The sequence below is a fragment of the Panthera onca genome, chromosome B4 (genome assembly GCF_046562875.1).
Source record: "Panthera onca isolate mPanOnc1 chromosome B4, mPanOnc1 haplotype 2, whole genome shotgun sequence".
NCBI lineage: Eukaryota > Metazoa > Chordata > Mammalia > Carnivora > Felidae > Panthera > Panthera onca.
This window is the reverse complement of record NC_138345.1, coordinates 26,050,964-26,075,339: the sequence shown is the minus strand read 5'-3', so window position 1 is coordinate 26,075,339 and position 24,376 is coordinate 26,050,964. Positions and strand designations below refer to the sequence as shown.

Here is a 24,376-nt window from a genome sequence, read left to right as displayed (position 1 = left end):
CTACCTTCCTCATTTTTTTTAAAAATATATATATATTTTTAATGTTTACTTATTTTTGAGACAGAGAAAGACAGAGCATGAACGGGAGAGGGGCAGAGAGAGAGGGAGACACAGAACCCGAAGCAGGCTCCAGGCTGTAAGCAGAGCCCGAAGCAGGGCTCGAACTCCTGAACTGCGAGATCGTGACCTGAGCTGAAGACGGACATTTAACCTACTCAGCTACCCAGGCATCCTACCTTCCTCATTTCTATACAGCAACCCTTACTTTCAACATTTCTTTATTAACAACCCCTACACTTCCCTAGATTATTTTTATATCCTCTTCTTCAGCTTTTTCTATGAGGCAGCACTTTTCTCGAACTCTCTAACATGGTAGACGTCCAATTTATTTCTACCTGCTATATCAGTATCTTATAGAAAATATCACTTTCCCCAGTATTTTCTTACAATTACATATTCCATTTGTTACAGTAACAAATTCATGTTCGTTGATCTGTACCAATGCACTACTACAGATTCAATTTACAATTCCTTGAAATCTTCTAACTTCTTTTCTGGTCAACCTTTGACTTCTAGGTGCCTACCAATTTCATCAACTAAAAAGCCCGCAATGCATAAATATTATGCTCCACTCTTGGCAGCGTCTTTTTAATCCTTGGGACAGTCCTACCTTGGGATTCCATGAAGTTCTTGAATTTGCCATGTTTTATTGATTCTGAAGCAAATTCAGTTATTTTTTATGTGCTTTCATTAATATAACTACAGTCTTTTAACACAATGGAGTGCAATAATGAAGACCAAGAAAAATAAAAATTCCTAACTTGCATAGGTTGGTCCACTCACAAAAAATTTTTTACAATTTATTTTTATAAAAGTAGACTGCTGCACATAACATTGGAGAAGAAAGTTAAAGTGGCAGCAGGGAAAAAAATGAGTAATTTCACAGAGGTAAAGTTTTCTCTCTAAAGACTGAGCTTTCTAAATTTCGTATCCTTCACATAGGTAACAATAATACTAAATGACATTAATACAATTTTATAATGCTGTTGTTATATTGCCTCAATAGGATTTACACCAGCACTGAAAATGCTTTAAATTATGCCTATAAGTCAATTACACAGATACTCAAAGCTAATTTCCAAACACCTTAGGGTATAACCACCTGTTTTTACTAGAAAAAGACTGTTTCAAGTTAAATAATTTTGACTTAAGCAGCATTCACAGAAATATAACCAAAGTATGCAACTGCCAGTCCCAAACGTTTAGGAGAATCTCCAACTTAACACTGTTATACACTAAAAAGATTAAAGCAACAAAGTTTTCACGTAATAGAACTACTGCTAGCACATAGGAAAAAATAGCCATCCTCAACCCAAAATAACCCATTCACATTCAGGCTAAAAACTGAGTGCTAATATAAAAACAGTTCCCAATTCCTATAACACACACCTAAAATTTGTTGATGCAACCAAAGCACTAAGACAAAACAGGCATTTCCCTAGAAAGAAGGAGTTGTATAAACTCTCTTTACCAAACTGTTCATGATGTTTCTTTGATTTGAATCAAAGAGTATTCCTCAAGGTTCTCTAGTGTAACCCTCAAGTAACAAAATGTCATTCAGAATCAGAAGGCACAGGAACACCGACAAGTTGTAAATTAAAAGTCTACCCCAAACTTTCTGCCACTGACCATGCCCTGGAATCCTTAATTCCTCTATTCCATTGTAACTCTACCATTCCTATAGCACGAAGTACTGGTTGTCAAATTTTTACGTGCCCCAACATGCAGACATCCAGGTTTCATCACCTAGAGGTTCTGATTCAGGTAGTCGTTGAGTGGGAATGAGTGGCATTTTTAAACACTCCGAGTGACTCTTTGAAAGGGAAAAAAAGCCATAACGTTTCTCTAAAAACATAATGAATATAGGTTTCTCCAAAATACACTAAAGTATTCTGAAGAATACCAAAGGCTTGTTAAGGTTACTGGGAATATATTTGATAGTGTATGTTCACTTTTTGTTAAAAAGAAAAAAACTATAGACTCTAAATTACCACACTGAATTTAGTCTTTAAGATTAGAGATTTACTCCTCTGGCAGGAGAAAAAAAGATTCATGAGAAACCCAGCATTTGAACAATCTGTTGCTGGCCTGGGTAAGAACCACGGTACCACAGATGTCACTGTAATCCTTTTCATAATTCCATTCAATTCAGTGTTATTACTCGGATACGTATTCTTAATCCACATTTTGTATGTCATTTTCAAACTACCTAAATGACAGAAGACATCTGAGATATCCAATAAAAAAGAAAGCAAAGACAGACTGTGAGGCAGGAATGTGCATAGAACGCTCAAGGAACTACAAGGTCATTGTGGTTAAAGCCAAACAAATGAAAAGTAAAATCTAGAGACATAAAGTCAGAGGTAACAATGGAGAGAGTAACAAATCACACCGGGCCTGTAGGCCATTGTAAGGACATGTGAGAAGGTTTTGAGCAAAGGGGTAACTTGATATGATTGCTGCGTGGAGAATAAACTGAAGAGCTAGAAAGTAGGAAAGCAGAAAGACTGGTTTAGGAGGCTCAAGATTATTGGCCTGAGCAACTGAGAGGCTGTATTTTCTATTTAACAATATACAGCAGACTGTGGGAAAAGCAGGCTTGGGAGGGGAAAATGAGAGGCCAAGCTTTGGACACTACCATACAATCACCAGAAATAAGGTGTTACATGTGGTAACAGATGTGCTAACTAACCGAGACTGAGGACTGGAGGTTAGAGGAAGTAACTTCTAAGTTGAACCCTAAAAAACAGGAAGGAATTAACTAGGCTAAAGGAGGTGGAGGAGAGACAATATCCTAGAAGGAAACGGCACGTGTGAAGTACCCATGTGTGACAGAACTCATTATCCTCAAAGAACTGAAGCATGTAAGAAAGCAAGAAAATGAGAAAGAGATATAGCAAGCTGTTCAGTGAAACATTTGTACCTTATCTTAAGGGGGTGGAAGACACTGAAAGATTTTTTACATAAAGAAAGAGCAAATGTACTTTCCTTAAAAGGTGATTCTGGCTGTGCTGGGGAGAATGAACTAGCAGGGAAGGAAGGGGCAGTATCCCACGTCTTTAGTTCAGGCAAAAGAGGATCAGGGTCCGAGAAAAAAATGAATAGATTCAAAAGCTATTTCAGAGGCTCGATCTAAGAGACTCAAAAACTGGATACTGGGGATAAGGGAGGATAAGGGCATTAAGAAAATCAAGGGCTAAGCAAAGGAAAGGAAAGGAAACCAAGATGCAAAGAGAACTGAAGCTCATACAACCATACAAATGCACACCCAGGATGCTTCACCCAAGCCTCAGTGCTCATTCCATTCCCCAGCTACAGAAACACACACAACATTATAAATATTGACTCTCAATTTTCACTGGAAATAAATTGCCAAATTTAGGAATTAACATTTACACTTCACTTACAAACTTTATATATATTTTTAAGTAGGCTTCAGGAACAGTAAAGAGCCCAGAACAGGGGCCTGAACTCAAAACCTTGAGATGAAGACCTGAGCTGAGATCAGGAGTCAGATACTTAACCAACTGAGCCACTCGGGGGCCCATCACTTACAGATTTTAAATGTAAAATTTTAAATGTAAAAATTTAAATTTTATATTTTAAATCTGTAAGGACTCTTCCCACAATGTTAAATGGCATTATGTAACTATATAATGCCTGTTTTATAATACCCATTTCTCACCCGTTAAATAAAAACCAGAAAGGCTCCACTTTTAAAATACAAAGACTACAAAAGAACTTCTAGAACATGCAAATATTATCTTTCACTTTTTTTAAAAGTAAACCCACAAGAAACTGGTGTTAGACCAGTAGATTAAGTTTAAAATGTTTAATACTCTGGAAAGTCAAAATAAGTAAATACTTAAAGTAAAAAATGAATTCTGAATTTGGTGGGCAACTTAAGACTTAATAAACTAGAAGCTTATATTGACAAGGTTAAAAACTAAACCACTTTTTATATAAACAAAATCTGATTTCTATATTATATATAGCATATACAGTAAAAACTCTAGGACTTCTGTTTATACTAGTCTTCAAAAATGTCAATCTTGTTTCTCAATTTAAACTTCATAAATGCAGGGGGCACCTGGGTAGCTCAGTCAGTTAAGCACCTGACTTCAACTCAGGTCATAATCTCATGGTTCTTGAGTTCACACCCTGCATCAGGCTCTGCACCAAAAGTGCAGAGCCTGCTTGGGCTTCTCTCTCTCTGCCCCTCTCCTGTGTGTGTGTGCAAGTGAGTTCTCTCTCAAAATAAATAAATAAACAAATTAAAGCACAAAAATCAGAAAATTCTCATGCACACATCTCAAGCCATTTATTTGGAAAGGACCTTGGAGATTATCAATCCAACCTTGTTATAAAAAGGGGAAGGGGAAAAAAATAAAGCGGTAGCCAAGAAGTTATATGAACATGATTTGCCCATGGTTAAAAAAGCTAATAACCAGTAAAAAACAAAAAACACAACTACAACCCATATCTCAAGATATGGGTATCTCTTTCCGCTTTACACGTTTCCACCTTAATTCTTGTTATCAAGTTAACAATGATCTATCTCTAGCAGCACAGCATCCCGAAAATATATCCAAACCCCAAGAGGAACTTTTCTTTAAAAAAAATTTTTTTAAACATTTTTGAGAGAGTGAGAGAGATAAAGTGCGTGGGAGGTAGAGAGAGAGACACACACAAAGAATCAAAGCAGGTTCTAGGCTCTGAGCTGTCAGCACAGAGCCCTATGCAGAGTTCGAACTCACAGACCACGAGATCATGACTTGAGCCAAAGTTGAACACTTAGCTGACTGAACCACCCAGGTGTCCCTAAAAGGTACTTTTCTTATAAGACAATTAGAATCCAGTCAATATTCAGAGTTCTGGCTCTGTGATCCGACAACTTTACGTTGTAAATTTTATTTGGCAGTAGTTCCTTAACATGATGATTTTGACATGTATATTCAAAGGCTAACCAGTAAGAGTCTTTGGAAATAACACTGCACATAATGCAAGTTCTCTATATGCCTCCCTGCCTTCCTCCATTGATACTTATCTTAGTGATACTGAAAGCGTTACAATATGTTTACAAAAAAAAACAAAATAAAACAAAACAGGGCTAACAAATCAAAACTTAAGTACCACTCTGCCCAGCAAATGGACTTTCTCCACTTAATTTGATCAATTCTGAGCCTAGAGGAAAAATCTTATGATACACCATTCCAACATCTACAAAAATAAATCAGCGCTTTTCAAAGCAAGATAGCTTTTATATTTTTTAATGATTATTTATTTTTGAGAGACAGAGACAGAGCATCAGCAGGGGAGGGGCAGAGAGAGAGAGAGGGAAACACAGAATCTGAAGCAGGCTCCAGGCTCTGAGACATCAGTACAGACCCTGAAACGGGGCTTGAACTCATGAACCGTGAGATCATGCATGACCTGAGCCCAAGTTGGACACTGAATCGACTGAGTAACCTAGGTGCTCCTCAAAGCGAGACAGCTTTTAAAAACCACACACATCCTTTAAGACTAAAAACAAAGAAAAAATTGGAAAAGGGACAAATATGTGATTAAAAAAAAATTAGAATACTCACATACAAAAAAAGTAGAAACCTTCAAAGTATTCACCTTAAGACTCTCCAGTGTCACTTCTCAAACCATTTATCACTCCTCCTCGAGAAACCATTTCAAAGCCTATAATATATTCACTCAAATATCTTAAGCTAATTCTTCAAACATTGGAGATGGGTTAAAAATAGTGAGTAATTCAATTAAAATACTGGTAAATATGGTAGAAGGAATACTGGCTAATGTTTCATATCAAAAACAAAATGAGTTATTAAAGAGAAATTATGAATGATCTGCTACTGCGGCTCTTGGATTTTCAACAAAATACGTATTCAACCCCAAAAGACTTCAACTGAGCCACTGCTGGACTAGAATACCTTATATTCTTTCAAAGAGTTTACTTTTTAAAAGTCATAGTTTTATTGTCAAGAGGCACAAATTCATGAGCCCAAATATGCCACGTTATAGCTGCACTCTTTTTTTCCTGATCCAAAATGATCTTAACATTTTAATCATTTTAGGAATAAAAATCACAACACAATGAATCACTAATTAAAAATAACTAGAGCAGTAATTCTCAAGGGTTTACCCTTGAGAAATGGAGCACCACATATGAGAATTTCTGGGGAAATTCTTAATTTCAATAAAGCTCGAAAAACTGAATATTCAAATATAGGGTTATATTTGGAAAAGAGACTATGCTTTAGGAAAAGAACAGTTAAAAATTAGTAAAAAGTCTGTAGCATTTAAAATGTCAGGGCACATTGGTGGCTCAGTAGGTTAAGCATCTGACTCTTGATTTTAGCTCAGATCATGATCTCACAGTTCATGGCATCGATCCCTGCATCAGGCTCTGTGTTGACAGTGTAGAACCTGCTTGGGATTCCCTTTCCCTCGCTCCCTGACCCTCCGTGCTCACTTGCACATGTGCACGCTCTCTCTCTCAAAATAACTTTTTAAAAAGTTTAAAAAAACAAACTTAAAAAGTGCTTTAAAATGTCATTTTATTCTAATTATATATATGTATTTATAGGATATATTTATATAGAATATTTATAGAATATATATGTATTATACATATATGTATTTATAGAATAAAGCTACTGGTACCAGTCTAAAAATCAGGGCTACTTAAGGGATTGGCAGTATTGTGATGGAATTAGCACATCAATTACAATTTGTTTTTAAATTTATAACTAAAACTTTATATATTTTCCTCAAGATCTGAATAAACTATTTGCTTTCTTCACAAATAGTACAAAAGCAAGTTCAACCACTTTAGGAATTCTAAAATAGTAAATTCTTACTATTTTACTCAACTGCACTTGAAAAATTAACTCACTTGAACCCAAGTAATTCCCTGAAGATTACTACCACTTACCTATTTCTGACATGTGTTAGACATGTCAAATGTCATACCAGACATTAATTTAACATTACTGAGCATATACATTTATATGCCAGGCCTTGATACAATAAAAATTAAAACGGTTTCTGCCTTCTAGGAGCTTACGGTATAGCAGGCAAACCACATATGCAAACAATTAACCTCCCCATAAAAAAAAAAAAAAAAAAAAAAAAAAAAACTGTAATATAAAAAGGTTCAGGCAAGTCTCCATACAATAAAGAGCCGGAATCTTGAAGGATTACCAAGAGAAAAAAAAATGGGATAGGAGAGGACAGTTTTGGCTGTGAAAATGTACAGAAGGACAACAGCATTTGATGTTCTAGGACTGGGTAAATAAATTTACATGACAGTAGTACAGAGAGAGGCAGTAGGTTGAGAAGAGACAAATTTGGACTCTTGGCAAGGATGACTTAGATTTTAAATTCTTCAAATTTTCAAGCTATATTTACAAGCAAAACATCTACTCTGAGATACTAGTTAGATTTCTGGCATGAACATAACTGTTCCCTTTTCGTTTCAGTGTCCCCTATGTACACCAGACAGATTTCCCAGATAAGTACATGACAAAGGAGGAAAGCCATATACACAGGCAATCGTGTTGGCAATACAATATTAATGAAGACTTCTAAGGGTTAATGAAGGCAATATGTTTAAAATTATAGTCTAAAATTTTTACTCAGATAGCAATGCACAGGAATGAGACAAAAGATCTGTTAAAAGGATGCTGCAATACTTCAAGAGGATAATGAGGTCTAGAATTCCCCACAGGAGGAAAAAAAAGGAAATCAAGGATGCATTCCTAAGCATTAACCGGGGAATAATCAATTTAGGAAGAGATTTTAGGAAAGTAACTATGGAAAATATTGAAACATGCCTAATAAGCAAAAAAGACATGTGGGCCTAGACACCAAAGGGTAGGATTTACAGAATGAGAAGCAGCAAGGACAGAACGTGTCAGGGAATAATAACCGTTCAGTGCAGGCAATGAGATGAAAACAGCAACAGAGAAAGGAAAACCAACATCATAAGAAATATTATAAAGAAAGAGAAAACTTCAAAAAACTAATGGACTGAAAGGTTTTCAGTGGACTTGTTAAACAAAGAGATCATAAGCAGTTGCAAAAAAATTTTTAAAAAAACCTCAAGTGAGAGAGAAACAGCATAAGGGCAATGGGCTAAATTTAAATTTAAGTAACACTAAAACCTGAAGTTCACAGTGGCACTAGTCACATTTCAAATGTTCCACGAGCACATGTGGCTAGTGGCTACCATATAGATAGCCCAAACATCAAACGTTTCAACCATATATTCTACTGAACAGTGGCTAACCCAGATTCTCATTTCCAAATGTGAACACTCAACTATAAACCGCAAACATCCATGGAATTCGGGGAGCGCCTGGGTGGCTCAGTCAGTTAAGCTTAGTCTGACTTCGGCTCAGGTCATGGTCTTGTGGTCCATGAGTTCAAGCCCCGCATCAGGCTCTGTGTTGACAGCTTGGAGCCTGGAGCCAGCTTCAGATTCTGTTGTCTGCCTATCTCTCTCTGCCCTTCCCCCGCTCATGCGCGCGCGCTCGCGCACGCTCTCTCTCTCTCAAGTATAAACATTAAAAAAAAAAAAAATTAAAAAAAGAAAAAAAAAATTCACGGAGCCCAATAATGTGGAAGAGATGCACTAAACTCAAACAGAGGAAACATTTGACATGGAAAAAAAACGAAAATATAATTTAAATTCCCAGACTACTTCTATTGAATCAGGTTCATAAAATTAAAAGCTATAAAAAAAAGTAGATTGTGCAAAATAGAACTTTCAATAGGTAGATGATATGAACACATCTTTAAATATAATTAGTGTGCTGAAATATGCCACGGGAGTGCAATGTATTCTCACTCAAAAAGCATCTGAATAATTGGCGTGCCTGGGTGGCTTAGCTGGTTAAGCATCCAGCTTCGGCCCAGGTCATGATCTTGTGGTTTGTAAGCTCGAGTCCTGGGTCAGACTCTGTGCTGACACCTTGAAGCCTGGAGCCCACTTCTGATTCTTTGTCTCCTTCTCTCTCTGCTACTGCCCCGCTCACTCTCTCTCAAAAAAGTAAAAATAGACATTTGAAAAAAAAAAAAGTATCCAAATGTCTACTGTTTATCAGAAAAGAGGGAAGTAGAATATAACCAAAAAACATATAACAAGAATTCCAAAAGGTGAGGAGTCAGAAACAATTTTAAAAAAGAGGGGGAAAGTAGCAGTAGGAGTAAGGAACAACTCTAAGGGCTCTCTTTAGACTAAAAGAGCCATAAGCAGAAGTATGAAAAAAGACCCCACTTACAAGAGAAGACTGGTGAAGTTTTACATTTTAGGATGAAGACAAAGAAAAATCTTAAAGGCTCCCAAGCTGGGGGGTAGGAGAATTAAAGTAAAAGACACACATCACAATGGAAAACTACCTATAGATAACAACCAGATTTGAGATCAGACTTCTCATCTGCAACAATGAATGGTAATCGCCAATTTAGAAGTATCTTCAGAAAAGAAAAAAAAAAAAAAAGATTTGTATTTTTTAATCTAGCCAAAAGATCATTCTTCTTGTATAAAGACAAAATGAAGACATGCAAAGCTTCAGATTACCACTCATAAAAAATATCAGTTATAAATCTCCATGCAAACATATAGAACATGTAAGGCAAAAAATGTTTTTAAAAAATGAGAAGTGAAATCAACTATCATAACAGAAAACTTTCTCACCAGTCAGAAAACAGATCAAAATTAAAACTACTAAGGACTGATATTATGTAGTTAGGTGTTACACAACTAAAGAACTTGATCTGACAGTCCTTTGTACCAAAAAGATGATTATTTTCAAACATCCACAAAATACTTAAAATAATTATCCTGAGGTAAGGAAAAAATAATTCCAACAGGCCAAGAAAATTAGAATTTAGCAGAAAGTTAAATAGTTATTTTTAAAATACTGGTTTATAAAATTCATTAAACATTTGATTTGAGAGAGACAGAGAAAGAGAGAGAGGGAGAGAGAGCAAGGGCGAACATGCCCTCAGGAGAAGGAGAAGGGCCAAGGGGGGGGGGGGGGGGGGGAAGAGAGAATCTCAAGCAGGCTCCATGCTCAGCCCAGAGCATGACACAGGGTTCCATCCCACTACTCCAGGATCATGACCTGAGCCAAAAACTCAACCAACTGAGCCGTCCAGGTGCCCCAGCATTAAACATTTTTAAAACACACTCCCAAATACTCGGGCTAAAAAACAGAAAAAAGACAAAACTGGAATCACATCGAGATATGAATAAAAATGCAATCACTCTGCATCAAAACCTATGCAGTATGAACAAAGCAGTCAAGCTGAGAAAATTTACAAGTTTAAATTTTTCAATAAACAAAACATCAAAATAAACTATCCAACTGATTCAACTGAAGAAATTAAGGCCAAAGAAGAATCCAATAAAAAACGAAATAAAAATAGAAAACAAGAGTTCTTTCTCTGTAGCTTGTTTAAAAATACCAATATAAGAAAAGAGTCTTTGGTTTGTTAAGTCTGATTTTTGAAAAGTACAGGATACAATGTTAATACAAAAAAAAAAAGAGAAACTGTTGTTAGATACAAATTTTAAACTTTGTATCAATACATTTTCTAATAAAATATTAAAGGAAGCAGGGAAAAGGAAATCAATAACCGCACAAAAAACGTGAGAAGAGCTAAAGTTCTACCACTCATTAAGGCATTAAGAGCAGAATTTTATAGCAGAATTCAACTACAACTTTCATAAACAGGTAATTCCAATTATTATTTAAGCTGCTTCAAGAGGAAAAAAAATATTTCTCACCTATTTTAAACAGTGCTTCTCCTCTCACTTCTGGACATAAAGAAATGGGACACAAAATTAAAAAATAAAATAAAAACTAGCATGTCAGGGCAGCTGGGTGGCTCAGTTGGTTACACATCCGACTTCTGCTCAGGTCACGATCTCACAGTTCCAGAGTTCGAGCTCCGTGTCAGGTTCTGTGCTGACACCTGGGAGCCTGGAGCCTGCTTCAGATTCTGAGTCTCCCTCTCTCTCTGCCTCTCCCCTGCCTGTGCTGTCTCTCTCTCTCTCAAAAATAAATAAACATGGGGGGGGGGGGGAAACACTAGCACGTCAAAACCATGAAGACCATGACCAAGAAAAGGTGCTTCAACATGAAGAAACATACTGTAGTTTATTATATTAATGAACTGAAGAAAAAAACAAAATCATGTCTCTTAACGGCTGCAGAAAAGCAGGAGATTCAAGGTCCATTCCTGACAAATACTTTGGCAAACTAGGAAAAAGAAACCGTCTTATTTGGTAAAATACCCACAAAAAAACTAAAAGTACTCTTACAGGTGAAACTATAGAAGTATGCCCATTAAAGTCATGAACAAGGATGTTCATTGTCAACACAATAAACATTATTTGTTTTTCGGGTTTTTCTGGTCTTTAAGTTCATTTATTTATTTGGGGGGTGGGAAAGGGGGGGGGAGAGGGAGAGGGAGAGGGAGAGGGGGAGGGAGAGGGAATGAGAATGAGAATGAGAATGAGAATGAGAATGAGAATGAATGAATCCCAAGCAGGCTCCATGATCAGCATGGAGCCAGATGCAGGGCTCGACCTCAGAACTGTGAGATCATGATCTGAGCCAAAATTAAGAGTCAGATGCTTAACCAACAGAGCCACCCAGATGCCCTATCAACACAATGAGTATTATCTGGATACCCATCTTTGGCAATAAATATAAAATTAAAAAATAAAAACAAAAAATAAAAAGATTATCCAGGCAGGAAAATATATTTAAGTATATCCTGATATTTTTGAAAACACGAGGACTGCCCTAATAAGCAGTAAAATATGCTATAAATCTATAATAACTTAAGTGGAACCACATGAAATTGAGGATTCTTTTTTTTACTTACAGAAATAGCAACATTATACAAATTAACCTAATATAAAACTACAGTGAGGGGAAGCAGCTGAAATGTACATCATTTCATCAACACTGCTGTTCTAATTTTAATGAAGAAACAAAACATATAATTAGCACAAACTACATATAATGGCAACCTTGCACAGGCCTTTCTCTTTGGATACAGTCCTACTGATTTTGTAAAAATTAAGTAAACCTGTTTTAAAATAGAAAATGTGGGGGGACCTGGGTGGCTCACTTAAGCGCCAACTCTTCTTGATCACAGCTCTGGTCATGATCTCACAGTCCGTGGGTCCAAGACAGGCTCTGTACTACTTGGAATTCTGGCTCTCCTGCTCTGCCCCTCCCCAACTCGTGCACACATGCTCTCTCTCAAACAAACATTTAAAAAATAAATTAGGAAATTTAAGGTGTTTTTAACTCAACCCATTCTACCTTATCAAAAGAGAAATGAGAAGTGTCCACGTGACTGACACTTTGATGTTTCCCATATTAGTAAAATTCCAGAAAAGGCCATAAAAGCAACCAAAGTAACCCAATAACACATGTCCAAAATCTAACTTTCTAGGCCTCACTCCTATATGAATAAAACTAGTTGTTTCTTGGATTCACCCAGACTATCAGGTTCAAGCTTGAGCTGTTCTTTAGCATTTCTAACCATTTTGATGTCAAAAGTGTTCATACGGACCGCAATTCTCTTTAAATTCTACTTCCACTATCTTAACCCAAATCCTAATTACCTCAAATCTACAGTACGACAAGCAATGCTAGTAACATAAGGCTTTATATAACCAAAACTTAGCCAATGTGCCCCCAAATCAGCAAAGGACAATTTCAAATCCTAAATGGATAATGTGCCAATGTACAAGGGCATGGGGGGGACAAACTAGTGAACGGTATATAATCCCCTCACTGTGCTAATAACATGTGCTGACAAAGTCAAGTTTTGAACAGTTAGGAGTCACAGCTCCAGTCGTTCTGCTCTAGACTGACCATACTTAAGTCTTTCCACGAACTATGGCAATGAAAATCCACTAATGGATTTAAACACAGAAATACTAAAATGACTGCTGCATTCTGAAACCTGTTCTTCCCAAGACATCAAGAACATCCCAAAATTATGAGTCAGTGTCAGGGACTCACCCACTCCTTTTCAAGGTAGTAATAAAACTGGCCCAAATCAAAGGGGAGACTGAGGGGCTAAGCACTTTTTCCTCTTTCTTCAAAATAATCAACACTGACATTTAGCAGTTATAGAAAAGAGGAACTATCATAATTATACAAAAATATAAAATTAAGGTTTACAAAGTATAGCTCTGCTTTGTGACTTTAACATTTTTAATAGTTTAAACGTCCCATGATAAATGAGACTCGGATATTTATGCATACAATACTATATATACAAATGCTTTAAAACCCTGAGGGGAAACCAAAAAAACGGCATAAAAGAAACTGGACCAAACCACCACAGAAAAGGCAACAGGCAGTATATTAGGTGAAGAAACTTTACCATGATCCTCTCCCATATGAGGCTCTCCCATATTTGGCTCCCACATGAGCCAAAATATTTCAAAATACCGCATTTTGCTAGCGTTGCGTTTTGGCTAAAAACAACTAACTCTATTCAGACAGCACAGGTCAGAATCTTTCAGAAGAAGCCAACATATGTCACGCTCTTCTGGTATACTGTCACACGATTCAAAAGTAATGAAAGATTAAACAAAAGACTAACACTAAGTAAATATACCAGCCACACTCAGATCCTAAGTTTCTTTTAAAATGCACTTATTCCCAAAAGTCAATTTTAAGAAAACGGTTTATGAACACCTGAAGTCAGCCAGAGTACGCCAACAGGCGAAATCTATTTCGCAAACAAAAACTAAACGAAGTTCACCATTCAACGGTCTCACGACAACGTGAACGCACAGGGACGGCGTGGGTGGGTGGCGGCAGAGGACATGGAGTATCAAAGACAGTTTTACCTCACGCAGTGATAGTGGCTCCTGGTACCACCCCAGTAGCTTAGCAGCCTGCCCAGTCACTGATACTGGTTAGAAACTTGTCTACTGTCCAGCACGAATTCTACAGTAGGGCATCAGATGTATGTGCCGCAGAACACTAGGTTAGGTATTTAACGTATAACTACAAAGAAATTGTACTTATTTATAAATTAGGAAAGATTAAAGAGAAGAAAATTCTTTAAAACTCAAGGTAACACGTTAACGTTATGATTTGGCAAATAAGCACTCTAACTTCTAGATTCCTGAATCTCGCTCAGAGTTCCTCCTCCTCTTACATGTACTCTCTCCAGGCCTGCACTTCATAAATAAATTCATGTTTATTTAAAAATTCAGTTTTCTAGGCTACATCCTAGAAACTGCTCTGATTTATAGTAATTCAGAGGCAGTCAAGGAACTTGTAGATTTAAGTTTCTCAGGTGATTCTAATAAGCAGCAATATCTGGGGGAAATTATCCTTACATCTATCCTACCTTAAACTGCAAAGTTCTGGGTAGGAGCAGGTACCAAGTTAGAATTGCCGTGTCGTGTCGCCCTGCCCCCGACACGGCTCTCACTTGCCAGGCTCCTCAGTCGGCAACTAAAATATCTAGTATTTTCCTTCCTGACTCTAAAGAAAGCAGTAGCCTGAGACCTACACCTGCTGATCTACCACGAACTTAGTGACAGGAATACGCGTAAACCTAATCATTTAGGGTGCCACAGTCCAGGCACTCACCTAACTGCTTGGAAGTGTTTTAGATACATAATAGGCACAACAATCCTAGGGGAACAGGACACAAAAATTCAGAGTATGTAGTGTGCCTAACATCACCTAGCTACAAGTATCAGAGTCTAGACTTAAAACACTAATCTAACCGAAAGAAGACTTCAATCTATTAGGTAAGGATAAAAGATAAATATGCATATTCTCTAAGAACTAAAAAGTATTCCTGATCAGTCCTCTGAGACTGATACCATCAACACCAAGTGTCCACTGAATCCACTACACAAATCTTAAATACAAGCCCCCAAAAAGGGCGTAACAGAATATGGAATATGAAACCCATTTTAATAAAAATTCTGGAAAAGCTACCTGTGGAACCCTACTGACATTTTAGGACATAAAAATGTATACTGTGAAAACTGATTAACTCCAAGTGACAGTATTTAAGGCAATTTTATTTTCCCCCATTCTCCACATTTCCTAATTCTTCTATCACAAACGGGTCCTAACAGAGAAAAATTTTAGTACAGGAGCACTCTATGGCTCAAGGATTCATCAACTCTAACCATACCTTGCATTTTACATGATATTTCAATCATCAGGCATATGAAAAATTTCTTTAGTGGGGCGCCTGGGTGGCTTGGTCGGTTAAGCAGCCGACTTCGGCTCCAGTCATGATCTCACGGTCCCGCGTCGGGCTCTGTGCTGACAGCTCAGAGCCTGGAGCCTGTTTCAGATTCTGTGTCTCCCTCTCTCTCTGCCCCTCCCCTGTTCATGCTCTGTCTCTCGGTCTCAAAAATAAATAAGCGTTAAAAAAAAAAAAAAAATTAAAAAAAAAAGAAAAATTTCTTTAGAGAAATAGGAGTATGTGTGAAGCTAGATCATTCAACAGAATGATCATATTCTCCAGAATATGGAGAATATGTGTTGTCCAATTCAGTAGCCAATAATCACATGTGGCAAGTAAGCACATGAAATGTGGCTAGTCCAAACTGAAATGTGCTACAGGTGTAAAATACTGGATTTCAAAGACTTCACACAAAAATAGGAATGTAAAGAATCTTAAGTGTTTTTAAAATATCAAATACATGTTGAAATAGTAGTATTCTGGACAAATTAGTTTATAAAATATACTAAAATTAATCGTACTTTACTTTCACTTCATTATGACTATTAGAAAACTATACGTGGGATTTGCATTTGTGGCTCACAATCTTCTTCCACTGGACAGAGCTGCTGTAGATCCATTACTCACATGCAGCCAGCAACAGGGGCACCATGTGGGATCTTGTTAAAAAGACAGAGCCTTGGAACCAACTCCAGCACTACTTAACTAGAATATGCATTTTAGCAAGATCCCAAGGTGATTACTATACACATTGAAGTTTGAGAAGCACTGTTTCAGAAAACTAGAATATTCATTTCCCTTAAATTATACTGACAATCCCACTACTATCTACCCATTTACTGAAATGTTATAAGGTGTTATAAGGTGTCAGGCACTGTTCTAAGCAATAGGAATACAAGTTAACAAAACAAACTCACTCTGTTCTAGAGCGTATTCCACAGAAGATAAGCAAAAATAAACTAAAATACAGTTAGTTCTGCTATTAACACTTATTTTGAAAACACAAATTTGTCCCAGCACTATTGATAAATCAGGAAATTATTTGAGCATAACAAATTTCCCACTTCTGAGTGGTTTCACCTATGAAAAACACTAACTGCACCCAGCTGAACCAAGCTACACAGGAATTCACAAGCACACCCCAAACATCTGCCAGCTACCTCGGTTCATCCTGCCAGTAGGAGTCTTTCTTATCCATCCACAATTTGTGTTACAACTTTACAAGGGTTATTTCAGGTAACCCTCTTCCCATCAATTCACAATAACTCACAATCTGCAACCCTTTCAAAAGATGCCCACTTCCACAAGCTAACTCCAGGTCTTTGTCAAAGTACCATATGTACTGCACTATTAATGGACTCCTTAACCATTTAATGTTATGCTAGGATTTGTTAGGTTTCTATCTTTTTAATGTGCCCCTAACCACATTTTTCCCGTAGGTCCTGTGGTGCTATTTTGCATAGCATGAAACCTTTCAGGAACACAGGTCATGTTATAGCAGAATGACTATAAATAAATAACATCAAGTCATGTTAAATACGAGCAAGGAACAAAGCAATGAAAAGGATAAACAGTGCTGGGGATGTCTGTTTCAGAGCGACCAGGAACAAACACTAGGGAAGGCCTCTGGGAGAGGGTGCCATTTAAGCACATTATTGAGTGAAAGTGCACCAGGAGGACATATAGAAAGATGAACGTCCCAGAGAGGAGGAGCATAACATGCAGTATCCTTGAGATAAGAACGAACTTCTTCCTGTAAGGCCAGAATGGAGAAGCACAAACAAGGGGGAAGAGTGGTAGGTGAAGAGGCTGAAGAAACTCAGACACCAGATTACACAGAGTATTTTCATATAGGCCTTGTAAGTAACAGAGAGTCACTGGAGGGTTCTGAGCACGAGTGATGTGAACTGACCAGTATTTTAGTGGACCACTCTGGACTGTGGGGGGAAATGATTGTGTGAAGCAAAAAGAACACCATTCAGCAGGCTCTTACACAGTCCCGGTAAGAGAAGATAGTAGCTAGGAGTATAATGGTTGCATTTTAAGTACTAAAAACTGGTTATAAGTGCAATCCAAGTGAAGTATTTAGGCTACTATTAATTATTGAAACTGGAAAGCAAGTTTTTAGCACTATATGAAACCTTAGCTTGATCTTCAAATTATATTTCTAAGAACAACCACTTAAACAGGAATAATCCTCATCAGCCTGTTTCACAAAGAGTTGTTAAAGAATGAGATGAGAAACAATGTAAAAGAGCTTTCAAAATTATGATTTATCACATAACTCATAAATGGAAAGGAAACTCTTCTTAGGATACATTTGCAAGACCTAAGTAACTGGTTTTGAAATGATTAACAAAGAGTTATCTCCAGTTCTTAGGACAGAATCCCAGAAGCGGAATAGTCCCACTTATAGAATGTGAGTCCCACTTACAGAAACCCTGTAAAGATGCCCCAGCTCATTGTTATCTTTACTCTTTCAAGCATAACATGATAAACTACATACACCACAACCATTCTGCACAACAGAAGACAAGAAGCAGATGCTTAACAGAGACAATCTAGAATAAGTTTCCTGTGAATTATGGACCAAAAATCCTAAATATGTTACACCAAAAACTTTAAATATATCTTACACAACTAAAAAACATTTTGTTCAATCAAGACAGCCTTTAAATATCAGAGCAAAAACTCTGGTCAACTTTCACATTAAAACTCTTTCTAAAACTAAAACACTGATTTGATAACTTGGTCTAGAACTACACACATATATTGTACCAATGTCAATGTCATGGTTTTGATAATGTACTAAATTAGGTATGATGTAACCACAGGGGATGCTGGGTGAAAGCATTAAGAGGATACAAGCAAACTGACTTTAAATTAATTAGTGCTATAGTAAACACCCACCAAATAAGCTTCCAATATGCTTAAATGTTTCATCTGAGAGTGTGAACAATTTACCAGAGTATAGAGGACCAATTTCTAGAGTCCACTATTCAATTTTATACAAGTAAATTTTCCCTCATTTGTAGAACTGTAAAACAGGGATGCTATCTGTTCTACCTCCCAAGAGCAACATGAGGATCAAATTAAACTGTTTATTTTTATAATACTTTCTAGCATTATAAATGCAAAGCATACTTCCTTTCTATTCAAAACAAAGTTATCTGAGTAACTATAAGGCCATGTTACACAAGTACCAGTCTATCATCCAACATGTAAAGCTTCAAACGTTACTAAAGTATATTTTAAAACCTATAAAAGTACCCATTATCCCCAAATAGTTTCTACTGAACAATTTCAAATGTTATAGTATCCTTCGTTTGAAAATTAGATGAAAATACATTTCTGAATATCTCCAAATATATAGCTAAATGACAAAACAAGATAAAAGCTTTCACTATGCAGCTAAAAACTTTAAAATCTTTAGAACAATAATTACTAAACCACTAAGGGTACTTTACTTTGTACTCAAAGATATTTGAATGCTAACTAAAAAGCTATGCAAATTCAATGAAGTCCAACAAATCAGAAAACCAATAAAGATTATTCTGCTATCAGTCAATTGAGCTGTCTCCCCAGAAAAGAGGTTTCTAAAAAGTATTCCAAATGTATCTTGTAAGTTTCTTAACAGTTAATTCTGAGAGGAATAGTGTGAAAAATGGAACAACTCCCACGAGGCTGAAGTTTTGTGGAACAGCTTTCCAGAATCCTTGTAAAGATACCTTTCCCTCCTAAACTCATCTGTACTATCATCATTCTTAAATTTAGTTACTTGGTAAAATAATCATTTGAAACTTGTTCTCCAGAAAAAATACTTTCATAACCAAACAGAAAGTGTTTTTAAAATTCCACGAAAATACAAATTCAACCTGAATCGTATGCTCATACTTCTAAGGTCTGGATGTCAGCTGCACTTTTAAAACATGTCTAAGCTATAAAAAAAAAAAAAAAAACCACAAAAAAACCCTTAAGATTCTTGTTTTTGGTTATTTTTAAACAAAACATTTTAAACAAAAGACTGCTTTGCAAATAAATCACAGAATACATAAAAAATAGCTTGATTCACGAAGTTAAAATATTATCCTCTCACAGAACTTCCCTTTACTTACAATAAACCACATTCCCTTTAATAAATCCTAAAGGACAAAATTTAACTCTTAACTGCACATATTATGTTGCAGTCAGTCTTTTAGCTAAGGATTTCTAGGACAAACAATCCAATAGACAATCCTTCTCAATAATTGCTTTCGTACTTTCCATGGTAAATTACTTAAAGTCATTTTATACATCTGAACTGGCACTTTTCAAGGAAATCCAAGGTGCTATAGAAGACATCTAGTAATTACTGTAAAAAAATATGTTGCGATGTGTATAGATGCCAGTAAAATCCAATCTCGGAAAAAAACACACATTTTGTAAGTTCCACATCCGTTTGTTTTGTAAGATGCAAGTTACAAAGCATAGCACATAGGCTTTTACGTTATTAGGTATTTACTAAACTCATTAGATTTTTTTAAAACACTAAAATGAAAACACATCTGATATTAAATCAATAAACAATGCAGTAACCCGTTCTTATATCAAGTTGTTTCTTAACACATGGTCTGCAGAGAACCCAACTCACTTCCATCTGACTTTGGGTAATGGCTTTGCGTTTAAATAGACAAATACCTATCTATGTACAGATATCTATACATAAATGTATATTTAAAAATTAAAATCTAAAAAGATACAAATGTTTGTAATAAGATGATACTTATATACTTTGAAAAACTCCATTTCAAACACGTATCAGCAATCAAGGCAAACACCTGGAGTCAATGTATAATGACAAAATAAGTATTAAAATGAGAAAATGACTTCGTATCTTTAAAAGAATGGACACCAAATCTGCACTCCAAACTTCAGAACACAGCTTCTATTAGTTAAAGTCTCCAGAGGAAGACAGATAAGCAGCTAAAAAGCGAATCAGAAAGTGGGGCCTAACTCGGCAAATGACTATCAGAAAAACAAGGAAGTTTCTTACAAATGGAAGAATCAGCAAACAGATGCAAATAAAGAAAACTAAAAGCCTAGAAAAGGTATCTGGAATTCATATAAGAAATAAAATTAAAATAAAAATGAAGAAAAAAGGAGTACAGAGAAAGTAAGCAGTTAAGCTAAAACCACCACTAGCTGACAAGAGTCAGTCTTCCAAACTTGGTTCCAGGACAGGATCACATTTTTATCTTTACTTCCAGGAATACAACACAATTGTTGCCCCATGTTTGTTGAATAAGTAACAGAATGGTCTTGGGATTATTTCACCTATAAAGGAATTATCAGGTACAGTTAACTATAAATGTTTGAAAGCATTTACGGAACTTTCCTAGAGTACCTAAACTGACTCTTCCTGGATTTAGAAATAGATGATACATTAAACCAGATCACAATCACTAAAAGAGAACCCAAGATACTTATCCATAAGGAGATGAAGTGCCACATCCTATTTTGTCACAATCACCAAAATTTGAAAAATAAAGCACAGTACAATGCAAACAGTACCTGCCTTCCAAGAGCTAACGTTTAAGATGAAATCCACTACATAAGAGTGATTGAGAATAGTATCTCAGACTGTACATAACACTAGGGAAAATTTATCCACAAAATTAAAAATATTAATAGTTTAAGTAATTTTGCCAAAGAACTTCTAACACTTAATAACCAAACCCACCTGCTACTGGTTACTTACAAACAAAAATAGTTTATCTGCATAAGTAGCACAGAACTACAGCTATGTTCATCAGAACTATATTCACCTCCCAACCAATAACCCATCTAAATTCTTCCATCTCAACACAATCTGACCATCTTCTGACATCGCTAATTTCCTCAACCCAGTAACTATGTACAGAGGAGACCCATGTTTCCGAGTTATCTGAGCACACTGAACAAAGCAGTTCTCCACCCCAAGAGGCAAAAAAGAAGACCAGAAGATGCAGGATATTTTTTAAAAGTAAGTATTGAGAAGGTAGTTGGCAGTCAGAGGCAGAAAGCCACATGGACTCGAGTTTCCTTAGTAGCTTCTAAAAGCACAATCACTGTTGAATATCTGTATATCAAACATGTTACCTATTAAGGAGAAATTTTATAGTGGGAAAAAACCATATTTTAATCACCTTAGTGAAATTGGTTTGTTGCTCAATACATGCTTTAGACATGAAATTGCATTTTTTGATAAATTCTGGGCAAATTAAATCTGAAGTTATTGAATTTACTTTCTTTACTTTTTCTTAGCCTCCCACCACAACGAACTTAAGATGAGGTAAGGTAGTAACTTAAGGGTAACAGCACTATACAAAAGAAATGAGGCATACTTTTAAAAAGTTGAATATTTGTATGAACACAGCATAGAAATTACATTAATAAGACCCTGGAGAATACAGAAAGTAACATTTTAAATCCTTACAACAAAAACCTGTAAGAATTTTATAATCACAAGTGGTTTTTTAAACCTGTAAACGATCTCAAAAACCCTACTGAACTTTTAAATTCATAATGTATCAGTAGGAAATACATTTGAACTCCTTATAAAAGTAAATGAAGCAGCAATAAAAATTTTAAACTGAGCCAAATAAACTGAAATCTTTACTTGAAAAGGTGAAAATTCCTTTCTTGGAAAAATGTTCTGCATTTCTCTCATCATTAATAAAGCATTTGATAGGTTATATTCATAAAGGCATTCTCTTATTACATGCCATTGGTATCCATTTTAAAATGCTCGTCAGATCAGCACCTTACTTCTATAGTGACTTGTTTAGGGATTAATTGATGGAAATAAAATATTTTGATGACACAACCATATGGTCATGTCCACAGGCTGGAAAGATCACTGCTACCTATTGTTTTACAGAGAGCTATTGTTAAATATATGTGGAAGTTTCATTAAAAAAGCTACTCACCACCATCCCTCTCTCTAACTCTGTGAATATGCACATTTTTGGCCTTACTGTGACCTGTGCTGTCACTATATTTGTTTTCAGGACTATCAGATCTCCGCAACATTTTATTTGGTGGTGAAGGATCTGCGGCGTCTCGCATTTTTTCATGTCTGTGATCACCACTACTGGGGTGACTCTTCGATGAATACTTAAGTGCCTGTAAAACATCACCCCCCCAAAAAAAAAGAGAGAAAGAATTGAAACTTTAAACTTAACAATAAACCAAATCAATTTTAGCATATGGTGTATTAACTTCAGTTTCGTGAACTTTTATCAATAAAATTAAAATTTCCATTTTCAATTCTGCCTCTAAGTTATTCAGACAAGACTTAAATGCCCCAGAGTTATAAGGCTCCTCATACAAATCATGTTCAAAAAAGGAAACAGAAAAACACTTCATTAAATATACTGTAAATACCAGAAACCAAACACCTTGGCACATTAATTCCATAGTAAGTTTTTCTGCAAATTACAAAGTTTAGCCCAAAGTAGAAACTCATGTACTAGTTCCATAGTCTGTGATCTTGTATACTAGTGTAATCTTGTGTTCTACAACTGATAGGCATAAATAAGCAGAAGCAGGTTTCTGAAAACCTACAAAAAAAGAAAGCATCAGGTTCTCCAGCTTTCTGATTCAAATAAAACATTTCAGGCCTAACTCACCTACTCTTGCAGGTGTGGAAAAATAATTTTAAGGCATAAAAACATTGGTCAATACTTCCTACTTCCTAACATAACTTAATGGAACTCCCTCAGAAAAATGGTTCAGTTTTATTCTAACACACACTTAAGACAACCATAATAGACCAGTCTTTCACAGTGTGTAATTACAATGTTTCAGAGGAGCAGATTCAAGAGAGTTTAATCTCTTGAGTATCCAAAGGTAATGAACAACGATTTTACACTTCAAGGGACCTAAGGCTTTTAACTTGAGCTTTAACAACTCCGGCTAGCCAGTAACAGAACTATCAGCTTAGAAACCCCTTTAAGCGATTAAATGTACTAAGTAGAATGTATTTACTTCTGGTGTCATCTGATAGTTACCGTTTATGAGATTCTTCCCCCTCAAAACAGGGCCCACTTCTATAATTTTTAAAAACTTGATATGCAGAAACCACAGTAACAAAAAGGAACCTTACATACCTAGAGCCATCTATATTAGAATGAATTATCCAAGTATCCAAAGATCTCAACTCGTACAAAGAGAAAAGCACTATCTCTCGCTAGTAAGGCAATTCCTTGCGCCAAAACCATTCAAACGGGGAGGAGATAGTTTAGGACATACTAAGAGCTGCAGATCAATTAATCATTTCTTCCTAGGCTCTCCTAATTTAAATATCATTACGTTATTTTTAGTGCCCAAATACAATAAATAAATACTGCTTAGAAGTCACCTATCACCTCATCCCATCGATTCCTTCACACTGAAATAATCGAGTCAGGTCCTTCCTGGCTAGGAATATTTTTCCAAAAAAAAAAAAAAAAAAAGAAAAAAAGAAAGAAAAAGAAAAAACAAACCCTGAACTTCCTCCAGTCACCTGTCAAAATAAGTCACTCAACGTTGTTGGAGAGCGCTAATGGCACCAAACACAAATTTTAAGGGGACCCGCGGTGCTAGTTTCAGATTTGTTGCACCGAAGGGCCTGTAGCGACTTCTGAAGCCTGCGCTCGAGTAGCAGTTCCTCCCTTCCCCCTCCGTCCCCCCACCCACCCCTCCACCCCGGCCTCGGCTGGTACCTGGTAAGGCTGCGAGTCCCCCCTCCGGTCGTGACAGCTGAAAAACAGGAAGAGAGACGGCGATATGAGACACCTCGGGCGGGGAGGAAGAAAACGGGTGCCCCCCCCCCCAGCGCCCCTCCCCGCGGGAGACCTACCAAACGTACCGGCAACGAACACACACACACACGACTGAAAGGCGGTAACGAGGGCGAAACGCCGCGAACCCGGCCCTCCGCTGCCTCCACACTCACTCAGTCCTCGCCTGCTCGCGCGGCTGCTCCTCCTCCCCAGCCCGATCCGGATCAGGGTTAACAACAAAAATGGCGGCTCGGCCAGCA

At 36.6% G+C, this 24,376-nt stretch overlaps 1 protein-coding gene across 12 annotated transcripts in view; it reads right to left on the bottom strand.

Moving 5' to 3' along the window:
• WAC (WW domain containing adaptor with coiled-coil) overlaps positions 1-24,376 on the bottom strand; it is an 87,045-nt gene that overhangs the window by 61,456 nt on the left and 1,213 nt on the right. For 6 of the 12 annotated variants that reach the window (XM_081796080.1, XM_081796077.1, XM_081796075.1 and 3 more), the window contains exons 2-3: positions 24,058-24,093; positions 22,281-22,495 (exon numbers count right to left, since the gene is read on the bottom strand). In XM_081796080.1, coding sequence (XP_081652206.1) covers positions 22,281-22,419 — 139 coding nt within the window. In that variant the 5' untranslated portion in view covers positions 22,420-22,495; positions 24,058-24,093. Of the gene's footprint in view, positions 1-22,280; positions 22,496-24,056; positions 24,094-24,289; positions 24,375-24,376 lie in introns of those variants that run through there. The other 6 variants (XM_060659085.3, XM_060659083.3, XM_060659079.3 and 3 more) reach the window with 2 other exon arrangements.